The following is a 27931-nucleotide window of genomic DNA, read 5'->3' as shown; positions in this document are numbered from 1 at the left end:
GCGTCGCAACCCCTGCGGCTCCACTTTTCCCGCGTGATTCTTGCTTCCGGAGGCTGCGGAAGCCCGGCAGTGTCGCAAGGTTAGTGTCTGGGCAGAAAATGGGAAACCTCAAAACAAACTAAAAACCGAATAGTAGTTTAAAAAATTCTTTCGTCAGTACTCCTCAGAATACACTTCTGTTTTCGTTAATTTGTAACTAAGCCTCTTAGGTCGCTTTCCAAAGTTCTTGGAAAAGCGTCTCCGAGAAAGGCTGTGGTCAGAGAATCCACAAACTTGCTGCAGTTTAACAGGCACTTGGGAATCAAACTTTGGTGCTGCTGCCACGATCCTGGGCTTAACTACTTTATTGTTAAATTTCAGTCTAGAGCAGTCAGAATTACAAAGGAAGTCAAAAGGAAAATATTTCATCTTTTTATGCTTTTGGAATAAGTTTTTCTACTTTGGTATTGAGTTCTTTTACTGACAACTGATCCTACTGAATTGAGTTGTATGAAAAAGTAGATTTTGGCTAAGAAAACGGTGGGGATTATATAAAGACTGTGATCTCTAGTACTTAAGAACCAAGCTTCATAGAGACAAAGTAGAGTTATTATTTAATGGATATAGAGTTTCAGTTTTACAGGTTCTGGAGACGGATGGTGGTGATGGTTGCACAATTTTATGAATGTAAATATTTAATACTGCTGAACTGTACACATAAGAATGGTTAAGGTGGTTCTCACTACTGCACTTGACTAGTCTTAAAAAAATAATAAAAAAATTTTTAAATGGTTAAGGTGGTGAATTTTATGTTATGTGTGTTTTACCTCAATTTTAAAATTTTTGGAAAAAAAACAGGTCTGAGTTTTCTGAGGAAATGCTAAATAGCTGTGGACGAAGAGGAAAGAAAGTCACTGTGCATGTAAATAGTCATTAAGGTCTTTTAGGTTTGCTGAGGTCATTTAGGTGCTGGAGATGAGTGGTTTACAGATGAAGGCAAAACTAGGAGGTGTGGATCCTTTCTAGAGAGCTTTGGAAGTTTCGTTTTTTTTTAACTCGAGTTCAAAAAACTGGTTGTCATCCAGTTGTCCATAGTATCAATCCCTTAATTCCAGGCTCCCTAATGTGATCCCAACCTCCTTTTCCTGTGGAATCTCCTATTATTCTTTTAAACATTCAGTTATGATCTATTCACTGTCATACAAATCTTGTGTTTTGGGGTCATTGCTTGAAATCTCAGTTCATCCTAAATGAGTTGCTTCATGGCTTTGCCTCCTTCAAGGATCAGTTCAAGGCACTTCCTCTAGGAGATATTTCTCCACCACACAATGATACCCCTCCTCTGAACTCACTCATTTGTATATTGCCTAGTGATTATGGGGTTTTTTGTAATCTTATTTTAACTCTTGCATTTTGATTTCTATTTTCCGGTACCTGTGTCTTGTGTAATGGATACATTTTATGTGCTTCCTCAGATTTCCCTGGCCTCGTTTACTTTGCGGACCCACAGTCCTTTCCTCTGCCTGGGGCTGACCAGTTGCATTTCTGGAATCTCTGGCTTCTCCTGCCACTTCTGGGATCCTGTGAAACACTGCACTGAACAATGCAGTCACTGGCTTCCCAGTGGCTGCTAGGAGGGCTTAGATGATGCATCCTGGAAGTATGAGGGGGTCACTCCCCACAGAGCCAATTTTGACCAATTGAAAACAGTAGACTTTGTGAGCACAACAGAGAAATTTTCCTTCCTTCTTCCTATTGAAACCAAGCCCCTCTAAAATCGAGTTTCCCTGCCAAGTTTATGATTAACCTCTCTGTAGAAAACTTTATTCCCTTTTTTGTTCCAGTAGGATTGAGGAGTATCAAAGAAAAGGGGGGATTGAAACCAAGCAGGACCCTGCAGGGCCCTTCTGGCTACAAAGGCCCCTCCATGTTTCCTGTTTCTTGTAGGAAACAAAGGCTTTTGTTTCCTAGCCCTTCCCTGAGTTCCAAAGAGCAGACTCAAGCCGTTACAAATTAGGGAAGGGAGGAAATGCAGAAACAAAGGAAAAGCAGCCAAGTAGAAAAATTAATAATAGGTTAAACAATACTTCAGTGATAAAACACTCCTAGTTCCTTCTCAAGGGATGTACAAAACGATCTGATGTATATCTTTTGAGTTGTTCTGAAGAAATTAAGGCTCACCCCACCCAGGTGGAGGATGGTGACTACATGCTGATCATAAGCACTAGACCCTAAACTTGTAGAAATCGGTTGATGATTAAGATTCCGGAAACATCACCCTGTTACCTCACAACCAACCAATCAAAAGAAAATCCGTGAGCTGCAACCCTCACATCAAAAGGTGCCTTTAAAACCCTTCTCTGGAAGCCACAGAGGAGTTCCTGTCGTCTTTCCAGCACTTGCTGCCCGTTCTCTTTGCTTGGTGCCCTGCAATAAACGCTGCACTTTCCTTCAACACACTCCCATGTCAGTAGGTTGGCTTTGCTGCATGGCGGGCAAACAGACCAAGTTTGGTTCAGTAACACTTCCAACACATGGTTTCTCTCTCTCTCTCTTTTTTTATTTGGCATGGTGTCTCTAAACAATGTGTCTGGAGAAGGACAAGACTGAGTGCATGGATCTAGCAAGCAACCTATTGTCAAGGAGGAGCCAGCAAGGTAACACATCATCTTGTATTACTTCTCATCCTTCTCTACATAACAGCCTTCCAAAGTGTTACTCATTCTGGTTGTCCTGAATTTGTACCTCCCAAATAAAGCGTCAGTGTTTAACTTTTACCTGTAGGGCAGGATCCACATTTTAAAATGTTTCTGTTATTCACACTACCTAGTGCATGGCATTTATTCAAAAAATATTATAGGGCTCCCCTGGTGGCGCAGTGGTTGAGAGTTCACCTGCCGATGCAGGGGACACGGGTTCGTGCCCCGGTCTGGGAAGATCCCACATGCTGTGGAGCGGCTGGGCCCATGAGCCATGGCCGCTGAGCCTGTGCGTCTGGAGCCTGTGCTCCGCAACGGGAGAGGCCACAGCAGTGAGAGGCCCGCATATCGCAAAAAAAAAAAAAAAAAAAAATTATAAATAGGACTTGCCTGGTGGTGCAGTGGCTAAGACTCCACGCTCCCAGTGCAGGGGGCATGAGTTTGATCCCTGGTCAGGGAACTAGATCCCACATGCCGCAACTAAGAGTTCGCATGCCGCAACTAAAGATCCCACACGTGGCAACGAAGGTCCCACATGCCACAACTGAGACTTGGCACAGCCAAATAAATAAATTTTTTTTAAATTATAAATATATGGTCAGTGTGTGAGAATTCCCTTTCTAGTACAAGTAACTATGGAACTGTACTAGAGAGAAAATGCACATCAACATACAAAATATATTAGATGTTTTATTTATTTATTGCTTTTAGTACATACATTCACATGGTTCAAAATTCAAAAAGTACAAATAGATTAACATTGAAATGACTTCCTCCTACATTTGATCCCTAGCTTCTCAGTTTTCTTCCCTAAGAAAACCAATGTTACCACTTTTTAATGTATTTCTCCAGAAGAAGTTTATGAAGTTTATAGATATAGTAGCCTATATGTTTGTTTTTGCCCGTTTTTTCCATTTAGCAATATATATTGGAAATGAATATTTTATTTTATTTTTTTTTGCAGTATGCAGGCCTCTCACTGTTGTGGCCTCTCCCGTTGCGGAGCACAGGCTCAGGACGCGCAGGCTCAGCGGCCGTGGCTCACGGGCCCAGCCGCTCCGCGGCATGTGGGATCTTCCTGGACCGGGGCACGAACCCGTGTCCCCTGCATCGGCAGGTGGACTCTCAACCACTGCGCCACCAGGGAAGCCCTGGAAATGAATATTTTAAAACAACACATCTTGGTGATAACTGCATATTACTATACGATTACATGAAGAGCTTCTTCATTCTCTTGTATTGCTACACAGAAAGTATCCACTGTATCAGTATATCATAATTTTACACTCTCCTCACTTTTGCTATAAAAATCCTGTAATAAATTGCATGTATGTATTTTTTCCCATTTGCAAGATAAATTACTAGAAGCGTAATCTCTGGGTCTAGGGTAACAGGTTAGCTTTTGGCTGATGGTATCAACTCTTCTAGGGATGACTTTTGCTCTTCAGGGGCCCTCACTGCTTTTCCCTTCTCAATGACCTGAACGGCCTTTAGCAAACCATCCTGCAGAGCCTGGTTCTTTACCATATTAGTGATCATGAAATTGACATCTTTTATATACATTTGCCTTACTTTAGCAATGTAGTGTTCTGCCTTGTTACCATGTGCTACAAAGAAGGTGCACAGTGCTGTGATATCTTCTTCTTGCATCCCATGCTCCTCCAGAACAGACTCCCATACAACTCTAATGCGCTTGTTCTTGACTTTTCGTCTAAGGATGGAGGCTAAGGTGGGAAGACCTCTCACCAGATCTGGCAGCTTCTCAAGCACACGAGTGTGCAAGCGGATGAGTACTTCAATGACGTAGCTGTATAAAATATTCAATTCCATTGGAGTGAACCTACAAAAAATGTGGAGAGCTTCTTAAGCATTAGAACTCTTTACATACAAACATAAAATGAATTTTCTTAGGATAATTCAAAGAAGTATAAACCTACTAGGAGAACTGTAAGCAGATACGGTAGGAGGTCCCCAGAGAAAGAGAACCAGGCATGGCTCTCTTGACATAACAGAAGCCATTTTTTGTTTGTTTGTTTGTTTTGTGATATGTGGGCCTCTCACTGTTGTGGCCTCTCCTGCTGCAGAGCACAGGGTCCGGACGCGCAGGCCCAGTGGCCATGGCTCACAGGCCCAGCCGCTCCGCGGCATGTGGGATCCTCCCGGACTGGGGCACGAACCCATGCCCCTGCATCGGCAGGCGGACTCTCAACCACTGCTCCACCAGGGAAGCCCAAGAGAAGCCATTTTTGACCTAAGCCATTTTGTGATCTAAGCCTGGCCACAGTGCTTGACCTTGAACAGGTCTCAGTAATTCATGATCTTAATGGTAAGTGAGGGAATGCAGGGACAAAGGAAAAGCTGTCAAGAAAAAGTAGTTTAGTGATAAGAGTCCTAGTTCCTCCTCAAGGGATATATGTAACAATCTGATACATATCTTTTGAGTTCTGCAGGAACTGAGGTCCCCACCCAGTGGAAGATGGAATAATGATGTTGACCTTTTCTGACCCTTATGACTTCAGTCAACTAAAGCTTGGACTCTGTCAACCTTTGCCCCAATTCGCTGCTGAGTTCTCCTCTATTCAAGCCCCTTCATGATTATGCATGTACCCTTAGCTTAAAACTTCCCCAGTTCTGTTGTTTGGGAAGACGCTGCTTTGGGGAAGATCCCTGGTGTTTTCCTTACTTGCTGCAAGTAATACATCCTTTCTTGTCCCGGTCTTTGGCTTGGTTGTCTTTTGGTTCAATGCCCACCAAGAGTTGAACCCAGTTTTCAGGTAAGAACCAGCTGTTGCAGTTTAGAAAATGCTTACTTTAGAAATAGGGCCTGCCAGTGTTCATAGTAGTTATTTACAATAGCCAAGACATCGAAGCGACCTAAGCGTCCATCGACCAATGAATGGATAGAGAAGATGTGATACATATATACAGAGAAATGTTACTCAGACATAAAAAAGAACAAAATAATGACACTTGCAGCAACATGGATGGCCCTAGAGATTATCATAATTAAGTCAGACAAAGACAAATGCCACATGATATCACTTATATGTGGAATCTAAAAAAATTATACAAATGAACTTATTTACAAAACAGATTCACAGACATAGAAAACAATTTTACGGTTACCAGAGGGGAAGGGGAGAGAGAGAAATTAGGAGTTTGGGATTAACAGATACACACTATTAAAAGAATTAAAAAAAAAAAAAGAAATAGGGCTTGCTCTAAACTGGATAGCTTAGATCTCAGGCCACTCATACTGTAAGTTTCTCCATGGCAGAGGAGTTATATTATCCATCTCTATGTTAGTAAGACTTTGGCAAGCAAGGGACTCTGAGATGTGTACCACAGTTCTGGCAAGTAAACAGGTGCTCAAATTAATCTCTTTTGAATGAATGAGCTTAAGAAAATGTAACTTCTTCACAATCCATTGTTGGAACCATATTAAGAAACCCAATTTTAGGGACTTCCCTGGTGGCACAGTGATTAAGAGTCTGCCTGCCAATGCAGGGGGCACGAGTTCGAGCCCTGGTCCAGGAAGATCCTACATGCTGCGGAGCAACCAAGCCTGTGCGCCACAACTACTGAGCCTGCGCTCTAGAGCCTGTGAGCCACAGCTACGGAGCCCATGTGCTGCCACTACTGAAGCCTGCGTGCCTAGAGCCCATGCTCCACAACCAGAGAAGCCCCTGCTTGCTGCAACTAGAGATAGCCCATATGCAGCAACGAAGACCCAGCACAGCCAAAAATAAATAAATAAATTTATTTAAAAAAAAAAGAAACCCAATTTTAGAATGACCACAGCAAGCTCTCACAAAACCACAAAATTCCACTGATTTCTGATTGGATACTCACTTGAATGACAGAACTGCTGTCCACAGCTCATCTTGGGCAGCTTGGTTTGCCAGAATCTTGCTATGATGTTCAAATTTCTGTGTCAGATTATCCTTGGTGAAGTCCAGTTCTTTAAACTGTGCTTCTAATGCTTGGAGTTTGTGGCCTACTCTATAGGATAAAAGAATCAAGGGTTAATTTAGGTCAGGGCTGTTATAAAGTAGAAACTAACACACCATTGTAAAGTAATTATACCCCAATAAAGATGTTAAAAAAAAAAAATTTAGGTCAGGGCACAAAACTAAGGTTCTGTCTTAATATAAGGCTATAATACATTGTTTATAACCACTATCAAATTTGAGTAGCTATTTACATTTTAAGATTATGAACAGTTGTTCCCATTTGCTGTTCTCTCTAGTCATCATCCTAGTTCTGGCATTCCTTATATTGCCAAACATGTGAATTGTCTAATTACCTCAATTACATGCCATGTCTTGTCTTCGTACCATACTTTATACGTTAAAAAATATTTTATACAAGCTTTAATTTGATTCTCACAACAACCATTAGAAGTAAAGCAGTCATTTTTACTATTTACGGATAAAGAAATTGAGTCTCAAAGAGTTACTTTTTAATGATCTAAGTTGTAAGCTCTTGGAGGGAGAGGATCAGAGACTATTTCTTGGACATCTTTATGCCTGTCCCCCAATACCTATAAGAGGCCTTACACAGAAGTAATACAATGTGTCTCCTATGATTGACATTTTTGATGTTAGTGAAATGCTAAGCAGTGTAACAGCAAAAGGGGAATCTGAGTAGCTTTGAACAGCCCTGATCGTTAGAGGGCGCTGTGGCACCAAAATTATGTCTAACTGAACCACAAAGAATTGAACCACACAACTCACTTGCCTGAAGCCACCCACATTGTCTTTCACGAAGGAAATGATACGCACACAGCCAGTTCCCCGAGTTTCTATGTCCCCAGTCACCCGAATACTGTTGTGGTTGCCTAGGGTTCTATCCTTGACCATTTTCTCTTCTTGGTCTTTATTTTCTCCCAAGGCTAATTTAGCTTCAGGTACGACCCCTCTCCTAAGCTCTAGACCTGTATATTCAACTATGTTTTGCACATCTCCACCTGGATGGTGATGTCAAATTCAACTGTCTTAAGCTGAATCTACTAAGTCCCTCCTCCCTCCTCTCGCACCCCATCTTCAGAAATTTCGGCAATGGAATTTTCTCATTGCTTTGGATTCTATTTACATATAGATAAGGCTCTGTATGAAATGTGCATTTTTGTAGTATAGGCCTGCATGACCTAATATGCCAGTAATCTCTGTCTGCAAGTCAAAACTATGATATCTGGCAAAGTCTCTGTATTAACTTTTAGACCTTTAAGAAGATATTGCTTTTAGGTCATCTCCAGCTTGAACCCTAGAGGTAAACTCTAGCTTGTCATTCAGTATAAAGGTTTACAATTGGAGCATTTCTTTGGAATCTTTTCACCAAAAGGCATTCCCGATCATTCCACATAAATCCTAAACAACATGTCTGCAAATCTGCGTTTCTACTACAATTCTCCAGCTCAGTTAATGGCATCACCATCTACCCAATTCCTCGAACTAGAAATCTCAGAATAACTCACCATTTTTTCCCTTTCTCTCCATCAGCATGTCTCTAATCTATCCCGTCCTCTCTATCTCCAGTAAGCCAGTTAATCGCCATCTTTCACTTGGACCTAGGATTACAGTAGTCTAACTTGATTCCTCCTTTAAACGTCCAATCCATTCTCCAGAGATATTCTTCTAAAACACAATTCTGATTTTATAATTTGACTATTATATACGTTTTATGCTGCCGACTTGCCCAGTGATATTGCTGGAGCCAAGTTGGATTTCCTCAGCAGGAAACAGGCTCTTTGCCCTTCGCCCCCATCTTCTACCAGTTCTCTCACACATCCTAGTCACCAGTCATATGAGACATCTAGCTGCTGACAGAATACCGTATGCGATTCCAAGCTTCTATGCTTCCACGTACTGTTTCCTCAGCCTAGAATTCCTTACCGTATTTTTATTTCTTGTAAACTCCTACTCACACTTTCAGATCCAGCCTAAATGTCCCTCTATGAAGGGTTCCCTTTCCTAGTGTCAAAGGCAAAATTCATTCCTGTCTTCATGTTCTCATAGCCCTTTAGGAACATCACCATTATAATGTCAGTCACATTAAATTGTAAGCATTTTTGAATACTTCTGTTATTCCTAAGGCTGTGAGCTCCTTGAGGGCAGAAACCACATGTTACTTATTTTTGCAAACCTGTTATATAGCACATGCATTAATTGAATGGAATTATAGCATCTGGAAGTAGATTTTTCTTTATTATTAATTGACATTTTTTGAACCTGAACACGTTAACAGAGAAAGAATTCTAATTAGCATGTCCGTAGTTCTTTGCTTATTTTTATTCTTCATTCTTCTCTTACTCATCTTCCCAGAAAAGCAGACCCATGCTTGCTCCCTCCCTGTAGCCATTAGCAACCTTTTCATTGCCTCCTTTAAGGATATCAGGGTTGTGGTTTCATTGTTCATCTTCTTAAGGCAAAATGAAAAAGAAAACAAGCAAAACAAAAACCCAATAGAGGTTTGAATCCAGGGTTTTCTGCTCTCTTCCACTCAGCAACAGGCAGCAGCAGTGTGAGTATTCGATCTAAATTCTGCCTGAAAGGTCACTCAGTACAAGAAGCTTTTAATAGCTTGTACATCCAAATATAGTTTCAAAGGGCTGATCCTATGAACACAGGTGTCCTGGGATACACTATAATATTTGCCTTTGAAAAGTGACCATAGGTCATCAACCTAGTACAACAGCCAGATGTAATTGTGGCTCTGTGTATATTCTGGTAAATGGATATACGGGTACACAATGTATACATATACTAGGATTAAATTTAATGGAAATATTACTCTCTAATTTTAAGAGCTTAATTTTTCACTTATAATCTCAATTAGGTTTAAAGAAGCCCCAGACTTTTTATGATGTATTATATCAATGCAAAAAAATCCGACCATCCTTAGAAACTTATATTTATTGTAGTATTAGATTAGGTATTGGAAATAAAAACAGACATAAAACAGGATTCCTGAATTCAAGGGGTTTAAATACTAACTGGGGAGATACTTAAAAGATAATATATACTTAAAAGAAAATATATATAAAATGTGTGCTGAGTAGATACAGACTGTAAAAATCATAGATGATGAGAGAGTAGGTCACTGAAGCCTTGGATAACTGAGAAGCACTCACATTGAAGGTGGGATTTGGTCTTGGCCTTAAAGGAAATGTAGGTCTCTGATTATCAGAGAAGAGAGAGAAGAACATGACAAACTGGAGAAACTGTGTGGGTAAATTCACAGGGGTGGTTGGCAAGTACATGATGTGGTCAGGGAACAATGAGTGAGTATTTTGTTGATGTTCTCTCAACAAAAGATTCATGTGAGAAAAAGAAAAACGACACAAGCTGGTAAAAGTCAGGTCATGGATTTATTCATTCATTGAATAATTTATTTACTTATTCAATATTTGCTGAACACCATAAATATAAATTGAATGGGCAAAACCTATGAATGAATGATCAGCACTATCCCAGGTATTAGGAATAAAATGAGTAAGGCAAAATCCTTGCCCTAAGAAGCATACTAGTAGGGAGACTGAAAACGAGGATTGCAAAAGGGTTCTAGCCAGCCTGGTAAGCAGTTTGGACGTATGTGAGGTGTTGGTTCTGTAAGTTATTCTAGCACTGGTGTTTAAGATGGATCCAAATGGGAATGAAACCAGAGGCAGAGATGTCCCTCAGGAGACTGGTATCACAGTCAGATGTGAAGTGATGAGATTGCAATGTCTGTCCTTGGAGTGAAAAGGGAAAGGGACAGACCTGAGAGACAGTATGAGTCCCCAAGGCCTCCTGGGGGTTGGAGTCAGTAAGTCTCACATGAATTTTCAGAAAAGTTTGGGTGTCCTAAAGGAATCAAGTCCTTCCTTGCCTCAGTGGGAAAACCTTGCTAGAGTCTTTGTATCCTACCCAGTGGCCATCCTCCCCAATACCTCCCCACCCCTGCTATTTTTTCCTCATTAACAGAATCTAAATCCAAATATTGTTCGAGCATTGGGCAGCTGTGTACTTCAGGGGACTCTGGGTCTACCCACCCCCTTAGTCACAGGGTGGTGAATCTTGATTAGACCAAACCAATCACAGTAATTTTATTATTGTTGCCATTATCATTGGTTTAGGAATGGGCAGGTGGCAGAATTCTGCCCTATGAAATGTGAGAGGAGATTTACTGTGGGGCTTCTGAGAAAACATTTTTTTAAACTTGTGATAAAATATACATAACATAAAATTTACCATTTTTGGTTGGGGGGGGTGGGTGAAATGGGTGAAGGTAGTCAAAAAGTACAGACTTCTAGTTATAATAAATAAGTCCTGGGTATGTAATGTACAGCATGGTGACTATATTTAATAACACTGTATTGTATATTTGAAAGTTGCTAAGAGACTTGATTTTAAAAGTTTTCATCACAGGAAAAAAAATTGTAACTGTGTGTGGTGATGGACATTAACTACACTTACAATGGTGATCATCATGTACTGCATACGTATATAGAATCATTACGTTGTATACCTGAAACTAATACAATGTTATACGGCAATTATATCTCAATTTAAAAATGTTACCATTTTTGACCATTTTAAGTGTACAGTTCTGTGACATTAAGAACATACACACTGTTGTCCAAACATTACCACCATTTCCATCTCCAGAACTTTTTCATCTTCCCCAGCTGAAAGTCTGTACCTATTAAATACCAACTTCACATTCTCCCCTCTCCTCAGCCCCTGAAACCACCATTCCACTTTCTGTCTCTGTGAATTTGGCTATTCTAACTCCTCACATAAGGGGAATTGTGCCTTCTTGTGACTGGGAGAAGAGTTTTTCTGATGATAAAAAGAAACACATGGGAGAAAATGTTCTCTTCATCCCTCAATATTGTTGGATTTTCCTTCATATGATGCCAGGGACTGCAGCATCCAGCCTATTACGGCCGTGAGGGGAACCAGCCTCAGGGAGTAAGCCAGGGCAGCAGAGCAGAGAGAGGAAAAGAACCTGTCCCAATGGAAAATAGTATGGAAGTTCCTCAAAAATTAAAAATAGAACTACTACTCTGATCCAGCAATCCCACTTCTGGGTATATATGTATATCTGAAGGAAATGAATACCGGGTATCGACGAGAGACCTGCACTCCCATGTTCACTGCAGCATTATTCACAATAGCCAAGATATGGAAACAAGCTAAGTGTCCAAGAAAGAAGAAAATTCTGATGTTTGCAACAACATGGATAGACCTAGAGGGCATTATGCTAGGTGAAATAAGTCAGACAGAGAAGGACAAATACTGCATGGTACCACTTATATGCGGACTCTAAATATAAAGTTAAATTCATAGAAACAGAGAGTAGAAAAGTGGTTGCCAGGGACCGGGGGGTGGAGGGTGGGGAATAGAAAGAGATTGGAAAAAGGGTAAAGTTTAAAAAAAGGAAGAAAGAAGCTGTCACTGAATTAACCTCCCCTAGAACTCTTTCATTGCTAATGTGCTTATGAGGAATAACAACTTTGCCTTATTGATTAAGCCTTTTATAGTTGGGGCTCTGTCCTTAAGGAGTTCAGCAAAGTGAAGGAGACTTTTTTTTTTTTTGCCACACTGTGCAGCATGTGGGATCTTAGTTCCCCCACCAGGGATCAAACCCGGGCCCCCTGCAGTGGAAGCAGAGAGTCGTAACCACTGGACAGCCAGGGAATTCCGTGCACGAGACTTTATACATCAAGTTCTTCTTTGCTGGGGTTTCTTCAGAAGCCCTTCATTTCTCTGGAGCTAACATTAGTTTTCTTATGGGTAGACCTGTGGCCAGTACCTTGACAAGGAAATAAAACAGAGAAGGAAGGAAACAATGGTGGAAACTCTCACGTAACCTGGCATCTCTGTCCTCAGCGCACTCAGCATGAGCCATTGGGGGACCAGCCCCCAGCCTCTGGAATAATGTTTAGAACAGGGTAAAGAGCAAATGGTTTGGCTCTGGGATCAGAGCCTGCCAATTCCACCCACCAGTGCTGCTTCCTTTAGGATACTGCCTGCCCATCCAGATCCAATACTTGTTCCCTTCTCCCTACTTGCACTGACGACCTATTGTCTGTACAGACCTAAACAGAACCTGCTGATCATTCCATCCTTGATTGCCTCTCTGCTATTTGGCCTGTTATCTGCCCAATCTTTGAATTTCCTCTTCTCTTCTGCCAGGTTCACCTTCTGGACCTTCCTTGTCCCCTGTCATTTTGCTTTCCAAACTTTTTTTTTTTAACTAATGAACTTTATTTTTTAGAGCAGTTTTAGGTTCCCAGGCAAAAGAGCAGAAAGTACAGAGAGTTTTTATATATCCCTCCCCTCACACAGACTCACCCTCCCCCATGTACCACAGCGGTACATCTGTTACAAGTGATGAACCTACATTTTCACATCCTTATTATCCAAAGTCTCTAGTTTACGTTAGGGTTCACTCTAGGTGTTGTCCAGTACCATGTACCACAGCGGTACATCTGTTACAAGTGATGAACCTACATTTTCACATCCTTATTATCCAAAGTCTCTAGTTTACGTTAGGGTTCACTCTAGGTGTTGTCCAGTCTATAGGTTTTCACAAATGCATAGTAATCTGTATCCACCATTGTAATATCATACAGAATAGTTGCACTGTGTGCTCTGCCTATTCATCTCTCCCTCCCCACAAATCTCTGGCAGCCACTGATCTTTTCACTATCTCCCTAGTTTTGCTTTTCCCAGAATGTCATATGGTCAGAATCACACAGTATGTAGCCTTTTCAGATTGGCTTCTTTTACTTAGTGATATGCATTTAATTTTCCTCCAAGTCTTTTCATGGCTTGATAGCTCATTTCTTTTCCTTTTTTTAAAAATTTTTTTTAAAAATATTTATTTATTTTTGGCTGTGTTGGATCTTCGTTGCTGCATGTGGGCTTTCTCTAGTTGTGGCAGGCGGGGGCTACTCTTCGTTGTGGTGCGCGGGCTTCTCATTGCGGTGGCTTTTCTTGTTGCAGAGCACAGGCTCTAGGTGCACGGGCTTCAGTAGTTGCGGCTCACAGGCTTTGTTGCTCCGCGGCATGTGGGATCTTCCCAGACCTGGGCTCGAACCCATGTCCCCTGTATTGGCAGGCGGATTCTTAACCACTGCACTGCCAGGGGAGTCCTGTTAACTCATTTCTTTTTAGCACTGAATAATATTCCATTGCCTGAATGTACCACAGTTTCTTTATCCATTCACCTACTGAAGGAATCTTGAATGCTTCTAAGTTTTGGCAACTATGAATAAAGCTGCTATAAATACACATGTGTAGGTTTTTGTGTGGACATAAGTTTTCAATTTATTGAGTAAATACCAAGGATCTCGATTGCTGGATTGCATGGTAAGAGTATGTTTAGTTTGTAAGTGTCTTCCAAAGTGGCTGTACTATTTTGTATTTCTACCAGCAATGGAGTTAGAGTTCTTTTTACTCTGCATTCTTGCCAGCATTTGGTGTTGTCATTGTTTTAGATTTTGGCCACTCTAATAAGTGTGTAGTGTTATCTAATTATTTTAATTTGTAATTCCCTAATGACAAATGATGTCGAATATCTTTCATATGCTTACTTGCCATCTGTGTATCTTCTTCTGTGAAATCTCTGTTCAAGTGTTTTGCCCTTTTAAAAATCAGGTTGTTTTCTTATTGTTGAGTTTTAGGAGCTCTTTGTATATTTTGAATAATGATACTTTATCAGTTGTATATTTTAAAAATATTTTCTTCCACAAACCTTTTTCATAGCAAAGCTGCAACCTAGATTTCTGCCTGCTTTCTGTTGCAGGGTACAGATCTTTGAAAGAACGAGGAACTCAAGACCTAAACAGCAGTGCCAAGAACTAAATAGTACTTTGGTCTGCTAAAACAAGCATCTGAGAAACAAGCTTCTAAAGCAGCAGCAGGTTTTTGTTGTTCATCCTAGAGCTGAATCAAGTACTAACAATTGAATACTTTGAGTACTACCTTTGAGTGCTGAACTCAAAGTACAGACGCTAAGAGAGTAATGCTATTTCTGACCCAGGGAAAAGATCCAGGAGTTTTTGCCAGAGATGAAGTTACCAATAGTAAGTTTACTAATGGCCACCTTGCCCTAAGAGTTCTTGTAAGAGTAGCACATGTGGATGGAAATAGGGCTTGTTAAAATGATACTTTGTCAGGGGGGCTGCCAACCTGGTTTTTCCCACTTTTTTAGATTGCTCACAGTGCAAACTTCAGGAAAATGCATTCAGTCCAGATACTTACCTACACCAGTACATCAGAGGAAGGGGTTCTTTAACTTATGAATTTATAAAGACTACAAAAGGATTCATTGAGAATGTCTGAGCTCATATTCTTGAAAGAGAATTCCATACATTTTATTAGCTCCATCACCAGACTCAACCTTTCACCTGACCCAGTCATCATATAAAAGCAAAATTCAGACACAGTGCCAGTTCCAGGCGATCACTCCATTTGCTTGCAACCTGCTTGCATTGGTTTCCTTTTCCCTCATTTCTAGATTCCAGTTTCTAAAACCTGGCTTGGTGTCCTTCAGGCTAAATGTCATTGGTCTCTGATCAGATTGGTACAAATTCTTGTTCTACCACTTCTTAACTCTGTGAGCTTGTGCAGATTACTTAATATCTCTCATCCCCCATTTCTGTATTTTAAAATGGGGGCCATCATCAAAAGGACTTTAGAGGGATTGAGCCTCAACTACCCACAGAGGGAACCTGTACTCTGTGTTGGCTATCTTCCCTTCTCTGTCTCACTTTCCTACTTCTGTACTGTGGGTGCTTCCTGAAATTGTAACTGAGCAGGACGCTATGGGGCCTTTCTGGGACAGAACCCCTACACACACACATCTCCTCTGCCTGCCTATTATCTGTAGAAAAACTTTAGCCTCCTAGGCCTTCCCTGAGTTCCAATGAATAAATTTAATCAGAGAAGTGAGAAAATGCGGAGACAAAGGAAAACAGTCAAATAAGACAAGATAATAATAGTTTAGCCACTAAACAAAGTCAAGGACCTTTAGTTCCTCCTCAAGGACTATAGATAATATTCTAAGCCATATTCTTTGAGCTATTTTGCAGATACTGAAACGCTTGCCAGTTAGAAGAAGTTAATTATATCCCGCCTACAAGCACATAGACTCCAGACTAGTCAGAACCAGAAGGTTGATGCTGTTGACTCCTGAGTACCTCACCACCAACCGATCGGAAGAATGTCCATGAGCTGATCACGTAACCCACAACCCTCTCCTCAGGATGTATCCCCTTCTTTTCCAATATAATTTCTGAGTAAAACCTGGGGAGTCAGGAGTTTGTTCTTTGGGACATGAGTCCACCTCTTCCCCAGGATTGCAAGCTTCCTCAGTAAAGCTATCTTTCCTTTTACCCAACACTTGTCTCTCAGTATTGGATTCTTGAGTGATAAGTGGCTGAACCTGAGTTAGGTGACAGAATCATCTCACAAACTACATGCAATTCTCATCTCAGGTCCTACTCTGGGGTAAACCAAATTAAGACTACACCCCTATATCTGTTTGACATTTCTTGTTCAAACATTAATCTCAAAGAATCTTAGCAGACCCTACTAGCTAGATTGGCTATTGACCCCCACTGTGTCTGTGTGATAGGCATGTTCATAGACAGTGGGGTTCTTATGGAAACTTCCATTAATGAACTGGTGAAAAACAAAAATGGTTTAGCTACTTCAAATCTACTGATTTTTTTTTTTGGCCACGCCACATGGCATGTGGGATCTTAGCTTCCCGACCAGGGATCAAACCTGTGCCCCCTGCAGTGGAAGTGTGGAGTCTTAACCACTGGACTGCCAGGGAAGTACCCCTGAATTTTTTTAAATTAATAAGGGTTTTAAAAACATCAAAGTTTGGAGGGCTTCCCTGGTGGCACAGTGGTTAACAATCCGCCTGCCAATGCAGGGGACATGGGTTCGAGCCCTGGTCTGGGAAGATCCCACATGCTGCAGAGCAACTAAGCCTGTGCACCACAACTACTGAGCCTGCACTCTAGAGCCCACTCGCCACAACTACTGAGGTCACGTGCCACAACTACTGAAGCCCACGTGCCTAGAGCCTGTGCTCCACAGCAAGAGAAGCCACCACAATGAGAAGCCTGCACACCGCAACAAAGGGTAGCCCCCACTCGCCGCAACTAAAGAAAGTCCGCGCGCAGAAAAAAGACCCAACACAGGCAAAAATAAATAAATTTATATTTAAAAAAATCTAAGTGTAACATGCACACAGAAAGCTGTATATTGTAAACCTGTGAAAATTAATAAAGGGAAACCTCACTAAAAATGGCATCAAGAGGCTAGAAGTGGAAGCTCTCATGCAGTACCACTCAAAGTCAACTACAGATCCCAACAGAAGAATCATCAACAGGAAAAAATCACCAGTTACAGGCCGCAACAGGAAGAGGTGTATATTGAGTATCCTACAAGAATTCGACTACCCCAGCAACTCAGCCAATGAGAAAGTGTCATCACCCTGAACCCTCACTTTTCTTCAGTGTGCTTTCATTCAAAACAACCTTTTCCAACTTCCTCCATTTTCTCTATAAAATAACGTTCCTCTGCTTTGTTTGTTGGACTTCCCTATGGTTTTTGCTGTGGCTTATTTGTCCTGAATTGCAACTCTCTGCTATTCCCAATTAAACCAATTTTTGCTGGTAAAATAACTGACTCTTTTATTTTTAAAATCAACAAGCTTGATGACTGTGATATTTTGATATAATAAGAAATACATATTTGGTCTTTGTCCTAGTTCTTGGCACAGAGCTTCTAAAACTCTTTATCACTTCCTAAGTGATAAGAGTAATAGGAACATCTCTTCTTATAATTGTTTTTTCTCCCTGGATCCTAAAACAGGTGAAAGAAGCATCTTTTATTATAATATTTGGTTTTATCCCCAGTTGCTGAAATACCTACAGAGTGATAAAGGTGAAAGGAGTGTCCTTTGTTATTCATAACAAGCCACTTTCAAAACACCTGAGTTTATGTTAGTGAGGCAATTTTTATTTTTTATTTATTTTTAATTTCTTTTTTTTTTTGCAAATTCAAAGCAATAAAATTTGGTATCCTTTAATCCATTAGATCACATATCCCTGACAATATGTACAATGTTTCTATTTTTTTGTTTTATTTTTTTATACAGCAAGTTCTTATTAGTCATCAGTTTTATACACATCAGTATATACATGTCAATCCCAATCGCCCAATTCATCACACCACCACCACCACCGCCCCGCCACTTTCCCCCCTTGGTGTCCATATGTTTGTTCTCTACATCTGTGTCTCTATTTCTGCCCTGCAAACCGGTTCATCTGTACCATTTTTCTAGGTTCCACATATATGCGTTAATACATGATGTTTTTCTCTTTCTGACTTACTTCACTCTGTATGACAGTCTTTAGATCCATCCACGTCTCTACAAATGACCCAATTTCGTTCCTTTTTATGGCTGAGTAATATTCCATTGTGTATATGTACCACATCTTCTATATCCATTTCTCTGTTGATGGGCATTTAGGTTGCTTCCATGTCTTGGCTATCGTAAACAGTGCTGCAGTGAACATTGAGGTGCACGTGTCTTTTTGAATTATGGTTTTCTCTGGGTATATGCCCAGTAGTGGAATTGCTGGATCATATAGTAATTCTACTTTTAGTTTTTTAAGGAACCTCCATGCTGTTCTCCATAGTGGCTGTATCAATTTACATTCCCACCAACAGTGCAAGAGGATTCCCTTTTCTCCACACCCTCTCCAGCATTTATTGTGTGTAGATTTGCTGATGATGCCCATTCTAACTGGTGTGTGATACCTCACTGTAGTTTTGATTTGCATTTCTCTAATAATTAGTGATGTTGAGCAGCTTTTCATGTGCCGCTTGGCCATCTGTATGTCTTCTTTGGAGAAATGTCTATTTAGGTCCTCTGCCCATTTTTGGATTGGGTTGTTTGTTTTTTTAATATTGAGCTCCTTGAACTGTTTATACATTTTGGAGATTAATCCTTTGTCCATTGATTCGTTTGCAAATATTTTCTCCCATTCTGAGGGTTGTCTTTTTGTCTTTTTTGTAGTTTCCTTTGCTTTGCAAAACCTTCTAAGTTTCATTAAGTCCCATTTGTTTATTTTTGTTTTTATTTCCATTACTCTAGGAGGTGGATCAAAAAAGATCTTGCTGGGATTTATGTCAAAGAGTGTTCTTCTTATGTTTTCCTCTAAGAGTTTTATAGTGTCCGGTCTTAAGTTTAGGTCTCTAATCCATTTTGAGTCTATTTTTGTGTATGGTGTTAGGGAGTATTCTGATTTCATTCTTTTACATGTAGCTGTCCAGTTTTCCCAGCACCATTTCCTGAAGAGACTGTCTTTTCTCCATTGTATATCCTTGCCTCCTTTGTCATAGATTAGCTGACCATAGGTGCATAGGTTTATCTCTGGGCTATCTTGTTCCATTGACCTGTATTTCCGTTTTTGTGCCAGTACCATATTGTTTTGATTACTGTAGCTTTGTAGTATAGTCTGAAGTCAGAGAGTCTGATTCCTCCAGCTCCGTTTTTTTCCCTCAAGACTGCTTTGGCTATTCAGGGTCTTTTGTGTCACAATACAAATTTTAAGATTTTTTTGTTCTAGTTCTGTAAAAAATGCCATTGGTAATTTCATAGGGATTGCACTGAATCTGTAGATTGCTTTGGGTAGTATAGTCATTTTCACAATATTGATTCTTCCAATCCAAGAACATGGTATATCTCTCCATCTGTTGGTATCATCTTTAATTTCTTTCATCAGTGTCTTATACTTTTCTGCATATAGGTCTTTTGTCTCCCTAGGTAAGTTTATTCCTAGGTATTCTTTTTGTTGCAATGGTAAATGTGAGTGATTCCTTAATTTCTCTTTCAGATTTTTCATCATTAGTATATAGGAATGCAAGAGATTTCTGTGCATTAATTTTGTATGTTGCAACTTTACCAAATTCGGTGATTAGCTGTAGTAGTTTTCTGGTGGCATCTTTAGGATTCTCTGTGTATAGTAACATGTCATCTGCAAACAGTGACAGTTTTACTTCTTTTCCAATTTGTATTCCTTTTATTTCTTTTTCTTCTCTGATTGCCGTGGCTAGGACTTCCAAAACTATGTTGAATAATAGTGGTGAGAGTGGACATCCTTGTCTCGTTCTGATCTTAGAGGAAATGCTTTCAGTTTTTCACCATTGAGAATGATGTTTGCTGTGGGTTTGTCGTATATGGCCTTTCTTATGTTGAGATAGGTTCCCTCTATGCCCACTTTCTGGAGAGTTTTTATCATAAATAGGTGTTGAATTTTGTCAAAAGCTTTTTCTGCATCTATTGAGATGATCATATGGTTTTTATTCTTCAATTTGTTAATACAGTGTATCACATGGATTGATTTGAGTATAGTGAAGAATCCTTGCATCCCTGGGATAAATCCTACTTGATCATGGTGTATGATCCTTTTAATGTGTTGTTGGATTCTGTTTGCTAGTATTTTGTTGAGGATTTTTGCATCTGTATTCATGAGTGATATTGGTCTGTAATTTTCTTTTTTTGTAGTATCTTTGTCTGGTTTTGGTATCAGGGTGATGGTCGCCTCATAGAATGAGTTTGGGAGTGTTCCTGCCTCCACAGTTTTTTGTAAGAGTTTGAGAAGGATGGGTGTTAGCTCTTCTCTAAATGTTTGATAGAATTCACCTGTGAAGCCATCCAGTCCTGGACTTTTGTTTGTTGGAAGATTTTTAATCACAGTTTCAATTTCATTACTTGTGAATGGTCTGTTCATATTTTCTATTTCTTCCTGGTTCAGTCTTGGAAGGTAATACCTTTAGAAGAATTTGTCCATTTCTTCCAGGTTGTCCATTTTATTGGCATAGAGTTGCTTGTAGTAATCTGTTAGGATGCTTTGTATTTCTGCAGTGTCTGTTGTAACTTCTCCTTTTTCATTTTTAATTGTATTGATTTGAGTCCTCTCCCTCTTTTTATTGATGAGTCTGGGTAATGGTTTATCAATTTTGTTTATCTTCTCAAAGAACCAGCTTTTAGTTTTATTGATCTTTGTTATTGTTTTCTTTGTTTCTATTTCATTTATTTCTCCTCTGATTTTATGATTTCTTTCCTTCTGCTAACTTTGGGTTTTGTTTGTTCTTCTTTCTCTGGTTCCTTTAGTTGTAAGGTTAGATATTTTATTTGAGATTTTTCTTATTTCTTGAGGTAGGCTTGTATAGCTATAAACTTCCCTCTTAGAACTGCTTTTGCTGCATCCCATAGTTTTTGGATTGTTGTGTTTTCAGTGTCATTTGTCTCTAGGTATTTTCTGATTTCCTCTTTGATTTCTTCAGTCATCTCTTGGTTATTTAGTAACGTATCCTTTAGCCCCCATGTGTTTGTCTTTTTTACATTTTTTTCCCTGCACTTCATTTCTAATCTCAGAGCATTGTGGTCAGAAAAGATGTTTGATTTGATTTCAATTTTCTTAAATTTACTGCGGCTTGATTTGTGACCCAAGATGTGATCTATCCTGGAGAATGTTCCATCCCCACTTGAGAAGAAAGTGTAATCTGCTGTTTTTGGATGGAATGTCCTATAAATATCAATTAAATCTATCTGGTCTATTGTGTCATTTAAAGCTTGTGTTTCCTTATTTATTTTCATTTTGGATGATCTGTCCATTGGTGTAAGTGAAGTGTTAAAGTCCCCCACTATTATTGTGTTACTGTCTATTTCCTCTTTTATAGCTGTTAGCAGTTGCCTTATGTATTGAGGCGCTCCTATGTTGGGTGCATAAATATTTACAATTGTTATATCTTCTTCTTGGATTGTTCCCTTGATCATTATGTAGTGCCCTTCCTTGTCTCTTGTAACATTCTTTATTTTAAAGTCTATTTTATCTGATATGAGTATTGCTACCCCAGCTTTCTTTTGATTCCCATTTGCATGGAATATCTTTTTCCATACCCTCACTTTCAGTCTGTATGTGTCCCTAGGTCTGAAGTGGGTCTCTTGTAGACAGCATATATATGAGTCTTGTTTTTGTATCCATTCAGCAAGCCTGTGTCTTTTGGTTTGAGCATTTAATCCATTCATGTCTAAGGTAATTATCGATAATTATGTTCCTATGACCATTTTCTTAATTGTTTTGGGTTTGTTTTTGTAAGTCCTTTTCTTTTGTATTTCCTACTTAGAGAAGTTCCTTTAGCATTTGTTGTAGAGGTGGTTTGGTGGTGCTGAATTCTCTTAGCTTTTGCTTGTCTGTAAAGCTTTTGATTTCTCCATCAAATCTGAATGAGGTCCTTGCAGGGTAGAGTCATCTTGGTTGTAGGTTTTTCCCTTTCATCACTTTAAATATGTCATGCCACTCCCTTCTGGCTTGTAGAGTTTCTGCTGAGAAATCAGCTGTTAACCTTATGGGAGTTCCCTTGTATGTTATTTGTCATTTTTCCCTTGCTGCTTTCAATAATTTTTCTTTGTGTTTAATTTTTGCCAATTTGATTATTATGTGTCTCTATGTGTTTCTCCTTGGGTTTATCCTGTATGGGACTCTCTGCAGTTCCTCGACATGGGTGGCTATTTCCTTTCCCATTTTAGGGAATTTTTTGTCTATAATCTCTTCAAATATTTTCTCAGGTCCTTTCTCTCTCTCTTCTCCTTCTGGGACCCCTATGATGCGAATGTTGTTGTGTTTAATGTTGTCCCAGAGGTCTCTTAGGCTGTCTTCATTTCTTTTCACTCTTTTTTCTTTATTCTGTTCAGCAGTAGTGAATTCCAGCATTTTATCTTCCAGGTCACTTATCTGTTCTTCTGCCTCAGCTATTCTGCTATTGATTCCTTCTAGTGTATTTTTCATTTCAGTTATTGTATTGTTCATCTCTGTTTGTTTGTTCTTTAATTCTTCTAGCTCTTTGTTAAACATTTCTTGCATCTTTTCTATCTTTGCCTCTATTCTTTTTCCAAAGTCCTGGATCATCTTCAGTATCATTATTCTGAATTCTTTTTCTGGAAGGTTGCCTATCTCCACTTCATTTAGTTGTTTTTCTGGGGTTTTATCTTGTTTGTTCATATGGTACATAGCCCTCTGCCTTTTCATCTTGTCTGTCTTTCTGTGAATGTGGTTTTTGTTCCACAGGCTACAGGATTGTAGTTCTTGCTTCTGCTGTCAGCCCTCTGGTGGATGAGGCTATCTAAGAGGCTTGTGCAAGTTTCCTGATGGGAGGGACTGGTGATGGGTCTATTTTTAATTTTTTATTTATTTTTTTACCAGGAATTTTTATTTATTTTTTTAAACATCTTTATTTGAGTATAATTGCTTTAAAATGGTGTGTTAGTTTCTGCTGTATAACAAAGTGAATCAGCTATACCTATACATATATCCCCATATCTCCTCCCTCTTGCATCTCCCCCCCCCCACCCTCCCTATTCCACCCGTGAGCCAATTTTTAGAAAGCCCCTAAAGATGTGGGGCTGGTTGCCAGGAGAATCAACCACGTGATTAGACGGTTGGAATTTTCAGCTCTACTCCTTAACCTCTGGGGAAGGAAGAGTGGCTAAAGGTTAAGTTAACCACTAATGCCAGTGACTTAATCCATTATACCTGTTGTAATGAAGCCTCCATAAAAATCCTAACCAAAGGGGTTTGGAGAGCTTCCAGTTTGGTGAGCAAGAACACATCCATATGCCAGTAGGGTGGTGCACCCCCAACTCTACAGGGACAAAATCTCCTATGCTTGGGACCCTTCTGAACCTCACCCTATGTATCTTTTCAACTGGCTATTCATTTGTATTCTTTAATATATGCTTTGTAATCAATTGGTAATAGTAAGTAAGCTGTGTTCCTGGGTTCTGTGAGCCATTCTACCAAACCATAAAACTTGAGGAGGGGGTCGCAGGAACCCTGGATTTATAGCCAGTCATTCAGAGGTACAAGTGACAGTTTGGGACTTCTGATTGGTGCCTGAAGTGGGGCAATCTTGGGTGACTGAGCCCTTAACCTGTGGGTCTGTGCCAACTCCGGGCAGTTAGTTTTAGAACTGAGTTAAATTGTAGGACATCCAGCAGGTGTATGCCAAGAACTGGAGAATTGTTTGGTGTGGAAAACCCCACACATCTGGTGTCAGAAGTATTGTGTATAGAGGGGAAATGGTGTTTTTCCTTTTAATGATTTATTGCAAAATGAACACATTCATGTAAACTTAACCCAAATTTAAAAAATAGAATATTGCTAATATGCCAGATTTGTCATGGCCTTTGTGGCCCCTCCCAATTACTGCTTTCCCTCTCCTCCTAAAAGATAACCACTATCTCATTAACATTAATTTTGCTTATTTTTGAAATTTTAACAAATGGAATCATACAGTATATATTTATAACAGCTTTACTGAGATATAATTCATATATCATACAAGTGACTCATTTTAAATGTACAAGTCAAGAGTTTTTAGCATATTCACAGAGTTGTACAACCATTACCACAGCAATTTTTGAACATTTACATCACCACAAAAAGAAACCCTATACCTTTCAGCAGTCATTCCCCATTCCTTCCTAATCCCTCCTCCCCCTGCTTATAGATTTGCTTATTCTGGACATTTCATATAAATGGAATCATACAGTATGTCGTCTTTTGTGACTGGTTTTATTGACTTCGCATAATGTTTCCAAGGGTCATCCATATTATAGCATGGATCTTTATTTCATTCCTTTTTATTGCCAAATAATATTCCATTATGTGGTGTTACGGACTGAATTGTGTCCCCCACCCCCACTCCAAATTCATATGTTGAAGCCTTAACCCCCAATGTCATTTGGAAATAGGAACTTTAAAGAGGTAATGAAGATTATATGAGGTCATATGGATAGAGCCCTAATCCAATATGACTACTGTCATTACAGGAAGAAGAAGATTCACCAAGGAGGTACATGAGCAAGAGAAAAGGCCATGTGAGGACACAGCGAGAAGGCAGCCATCTACAAGCAAAGGAGAGAGGTCCCAGGAGAAACCAAATATATCAACACCTTGTTACTGGATAGCCTCCAGAAATGTGACAAATAATTTTCTGCTGTTTAAGCCATCCAGTCTGTGGTATTCTGTTATGGCAACCCCAGTAGACTAATACATGAACCAAATGGAAATTCTAGAGCTGAAATACGCAACAACTGAAATTAAAAATTTACTGGGTAAATTAGGCCCTGGAGATGAAAAGAGCAATGAATCTGAAGACAGGGCAATGGAAACTCTTTAAACTGAAGCACAGAGGAGTAAGGCTGAAAAGTAATTAACAGAGCCTCAGTAATCTGTGAGACAATATCAAGCGTTCTGACATATGTGTGTTGGAGTTCCAGCAAGAGAGGGAAGCAGCAAAAAACAGCTGATGTCAGAAATATTTCCAAATTTGATGACACATTAAATTCCAAGAAGTCCAAGCAGAATATACGTAAGGAAAAGCATACCAATGTGACTACAGTTGATTACACTGTATTGTATAAGTAAAATTTGCTAAGAGAGTAGAACTTAAATGTTCTCACCAATAAAGAGAGAGAGAGGACTTCCCTGGTGGTGCAGTGGTTGGGAGTCTGCCTGCTGATGCATGGGACACGGGTTTGTGCCCCGGTCCGGGAGGATCCCGCATGCCGCGGAGCGGCTGGGCCTGCGCTCCGGAGCCTGTGCTCCACAACGGGAGAGGCCACAGCAGTGAGAGACCCGAGTACCGCAAAAAAAAAAAAAAAAAAAAAAAAAAAAAAGAGAGAGGGAGAGAGAAAGAAAGAGAGAAAGGGAAAGAGAGAGGTGATGGTTGTGATAATTAACTGGATGGGGGAATCCTTTCACAATGTATACCTATATCAAATCATCATGTTGTACACTTTAAATATCTTACAATTTTATTTGCCAATAATGCTGAAAAAACACCCAGCCATACCAAAGCACAACAAAATCAAATTGTTGAAAAACAGTGAGAAGGGAACATCATAAAAGCACCAAAGAGGGACTTCCCTGGTGGCGCAGTGGTTAAGAATCCGCCTGCCAATGCAGGGGACACTGGTTTGAGGTCTGGGAAGATCCCACGTGCCGTGGAGCAACTAAACCCGTGTGCCACAACTACTGAGCCCGTGTGCCACAACTACTGAAGCCTGAGCGCCTAGAGCCCATGCTCTGCAGCAAGAGAAGCCACCACAGTGAGAAGCTTGTGCACCGCAACAAAGAGTAGCCCCTGCTCACCGCAACTAGAGAAAGCCCACGCACAGCAATGAAGACCCAACACAGCCAAAAATAAATAATAAATAAATAAATTTATTTATTTTAAAAAAAAACACCAAGGAATAAATGATGCATTAAATACAGAGAAACCAAGATAAACATTACTGATGAGTTCTCATCAGAAACAATACAAGCCAGGGGAAATTGAACTATCATCTTGAAACTGATGAAACCAAATAAAAACAAGGGTAAAAAAACTACCAACCCACAATTGGTAATAATACCTTTCAACATGAAGGTGAAATAAAAAGATATTTGCAAACAAAGAAGATCAGACTGGAGTAAGGTGGGCGGTTAATCCAATACGATTAGTGTTGTCTTAGTCCCTACAGGCTGCTACAACAAAATACCACAGACTGGGTAGCTTATAAACAACAGACACTTATTTCTCACTCTTCTGGAGGCTGGGAAGTATAAGACCAAGGTACCAGCATGGTTGCCTTCTGATGAGGACCCACATTCTGTTTCCTAGCTAGCATCTATTTGCTGTGTCCTCACACGGTGGAAGGGGCTAGGGATCTCTCTGGAGCCTCTTTTATAAAGCTCACTAATATAAAACTTACTAATCCCATTCATGGGGCCTCCATCCTCATGACTTAAGCACATTCCAAAGTCCCTACCTCCTAATATCTTTGGGGTTATGTTTCAACATATGAATTTTGGGAGAACACATTCAGACCATAGCAAGTGTCTTTATAAGAAGAATAGAAGAGACACAGAGACACAGACACACAAAGGCAGGCTGCCGTGTGAGGACAAAGGCAGATAGTAGTCCTACAGCTACAAGCCGAGGAACACCAAGGATTGATGGAAACCCACCAGAAGCTAGGAAGAGGCAAGGAAAGATTCTCCCCTACAGGTTTCTTTGCTTGGCTTTCTATTTGGCCAAAGACACAAGGGAACTCCTGTGCAGATTTCTGGATCTCCTTTGCATATATATGCTCCCATCTCTCTGGTAGTCTGCTCCACAAGTTTTAGCTGCCTCAGTCTCTACAAGCTCTGACTCTTTTCTCCTGAGCTCAGCAAGTCTGTCATGCTTTACTTGGAACCCCCATTCCTATGCTGATATTTGGTAAATGCCACCAGGCAGAAAGCTAGGGAAATTGTAGGGCTTACTCCACTTCTTCCTTTCTCACAGAAATCACTGTCTTGGGCTGCCTATGGTCCAATGACTGAAGACAGTTATTTCATACATATTGTACAGTTGTCTAATTGCTTATGACAGGAGGTTTCGTCTGGTACTAGTTACTCTAGTAACTAGTGTGGCTAGATATGTGTATAATTTTTTGAGTGGTTCCTTTTGCTTAGCATTATGTAAGATTCATCTTTGCTGGTGAGTGAAATAGTTTTCTTTTACTTCTGGACGGTATTCCATTGTATGAATATATCACACAATTTACTTATATATTCTATTGTTGTTAGACATTTGAGTAGTTTCCATTTGGGAGCTATTATAGATAATACTGCTATGAACATTCTTGTACATGTCTTTTGGTATAGAATTCCTGTTGGGTATATATCTAGAAATGGAATTGCTGGGTCATAGGCTGTGCTGATACTCAAGTTTACACATACTGCCGATTAGTTTTGCAAAATGGTTGTACCAGTTTTTATTCTCATGTGCAGAGGATGAGAGTGTCAGTTGTTCCACACTTCATCAACACCTTATATTGTCAGTTTTTAAAATGTTAGCCATTCTGGTGGGTGTGTTTTAGTTTGTAATTTCTAGTTTCCAATAAAATTGATCACCTTTTCATATGATTATTGCTCTTTTGGATATCTGTTGGCCTATTCATGTCTTTTGCCCATTTTTCTGTTGGATTATCTGACTTTTTTCTCTTATTGATTGATCAGTTAATTGATTGAGTTATTTACTCACTCTGGATTTGAGTCCTTTGTCAGTTATACACATTGCACATATCTTATTCCACTCTGTATCTTGCCTTTTTACCCTCTTAACGATGTTTTGATGAACAGA

At 39.9% G+C, this 27931-nt stretch overlaps 1 protein-coding gene and 1 long non-coding RNA gene across 7 annotated transcripts; one reads left to right on the top strand and one right to left on the bottom strand.

The window, feature by feature from the left end:
* The first annotated feature begins 85 nt into the window (after positions 1 to 85).
* Positions 86 to 27714, top strand: LOC141278576 (uncharacterized). Of its 6 annotated transcripts, none has more exons than XR_012331480.1 (3): positions 86 to 2636; positions 14475 to 14754; positions 24591 to 27714. It is a non-coding gene; the product is annotated as an uncharacterized lncRNA (long non-coding RNA). The 6 variants fall into 6 exon arrangements; XR_012331483.1 differs by lacking the exon at positions 24591 to 27714 and adding an exon at positions 16614 to 19248; XR_012331484.1 differs by lacking the exon at positions 24591 to 27714 and adding an exon at positions 15763 to 16607.
* SMCO1 (single-pass membrane protein with coiled-coil domains 1) lies at positions 3997 to 9179 on the bottom strand. Its single transcript, XM_019922177.3, has 3 exons — positions 9046 to 9179; positions 6531 to 6680; positions 3997 to 4518 (listed from the first exon to the last, which is right to left on the bottom strand). The coding sequence occupies exons 1-3, from the start codon at positions 9093 to 9095 to the stop codon at positions 4074 to 4076; spliced, it is 645 nt and encodes a 214-aa protein (XP_019777736.2). The 5' UTR covers positions 9096 to 9179; the 3' UTR covers positions 3997 to 4073.
* Positions 27715 to 27931: the final 217 nt, after the last annotated feature.

The sequence above is a fragment of the Tursiops truncatus genome, chromosome 4, assembly GCF_011762595.2.
Source record: "Tursiops truncatus isolate mTurTru1 chromosome 4, mTurTru1.mat.Y, whole genome shotgun sequence".
Lineage (NCBI taxonomy): Eukaryota > Metazoa > Chordata > Mammalia > Artiodactyla > Delphinidae > Tursiops > Tursiops truncatus.
Note: the sequence above shows the minus strand (reverse complement) of the source record. Positions and strands in the feature narration are given on the sequence as shown.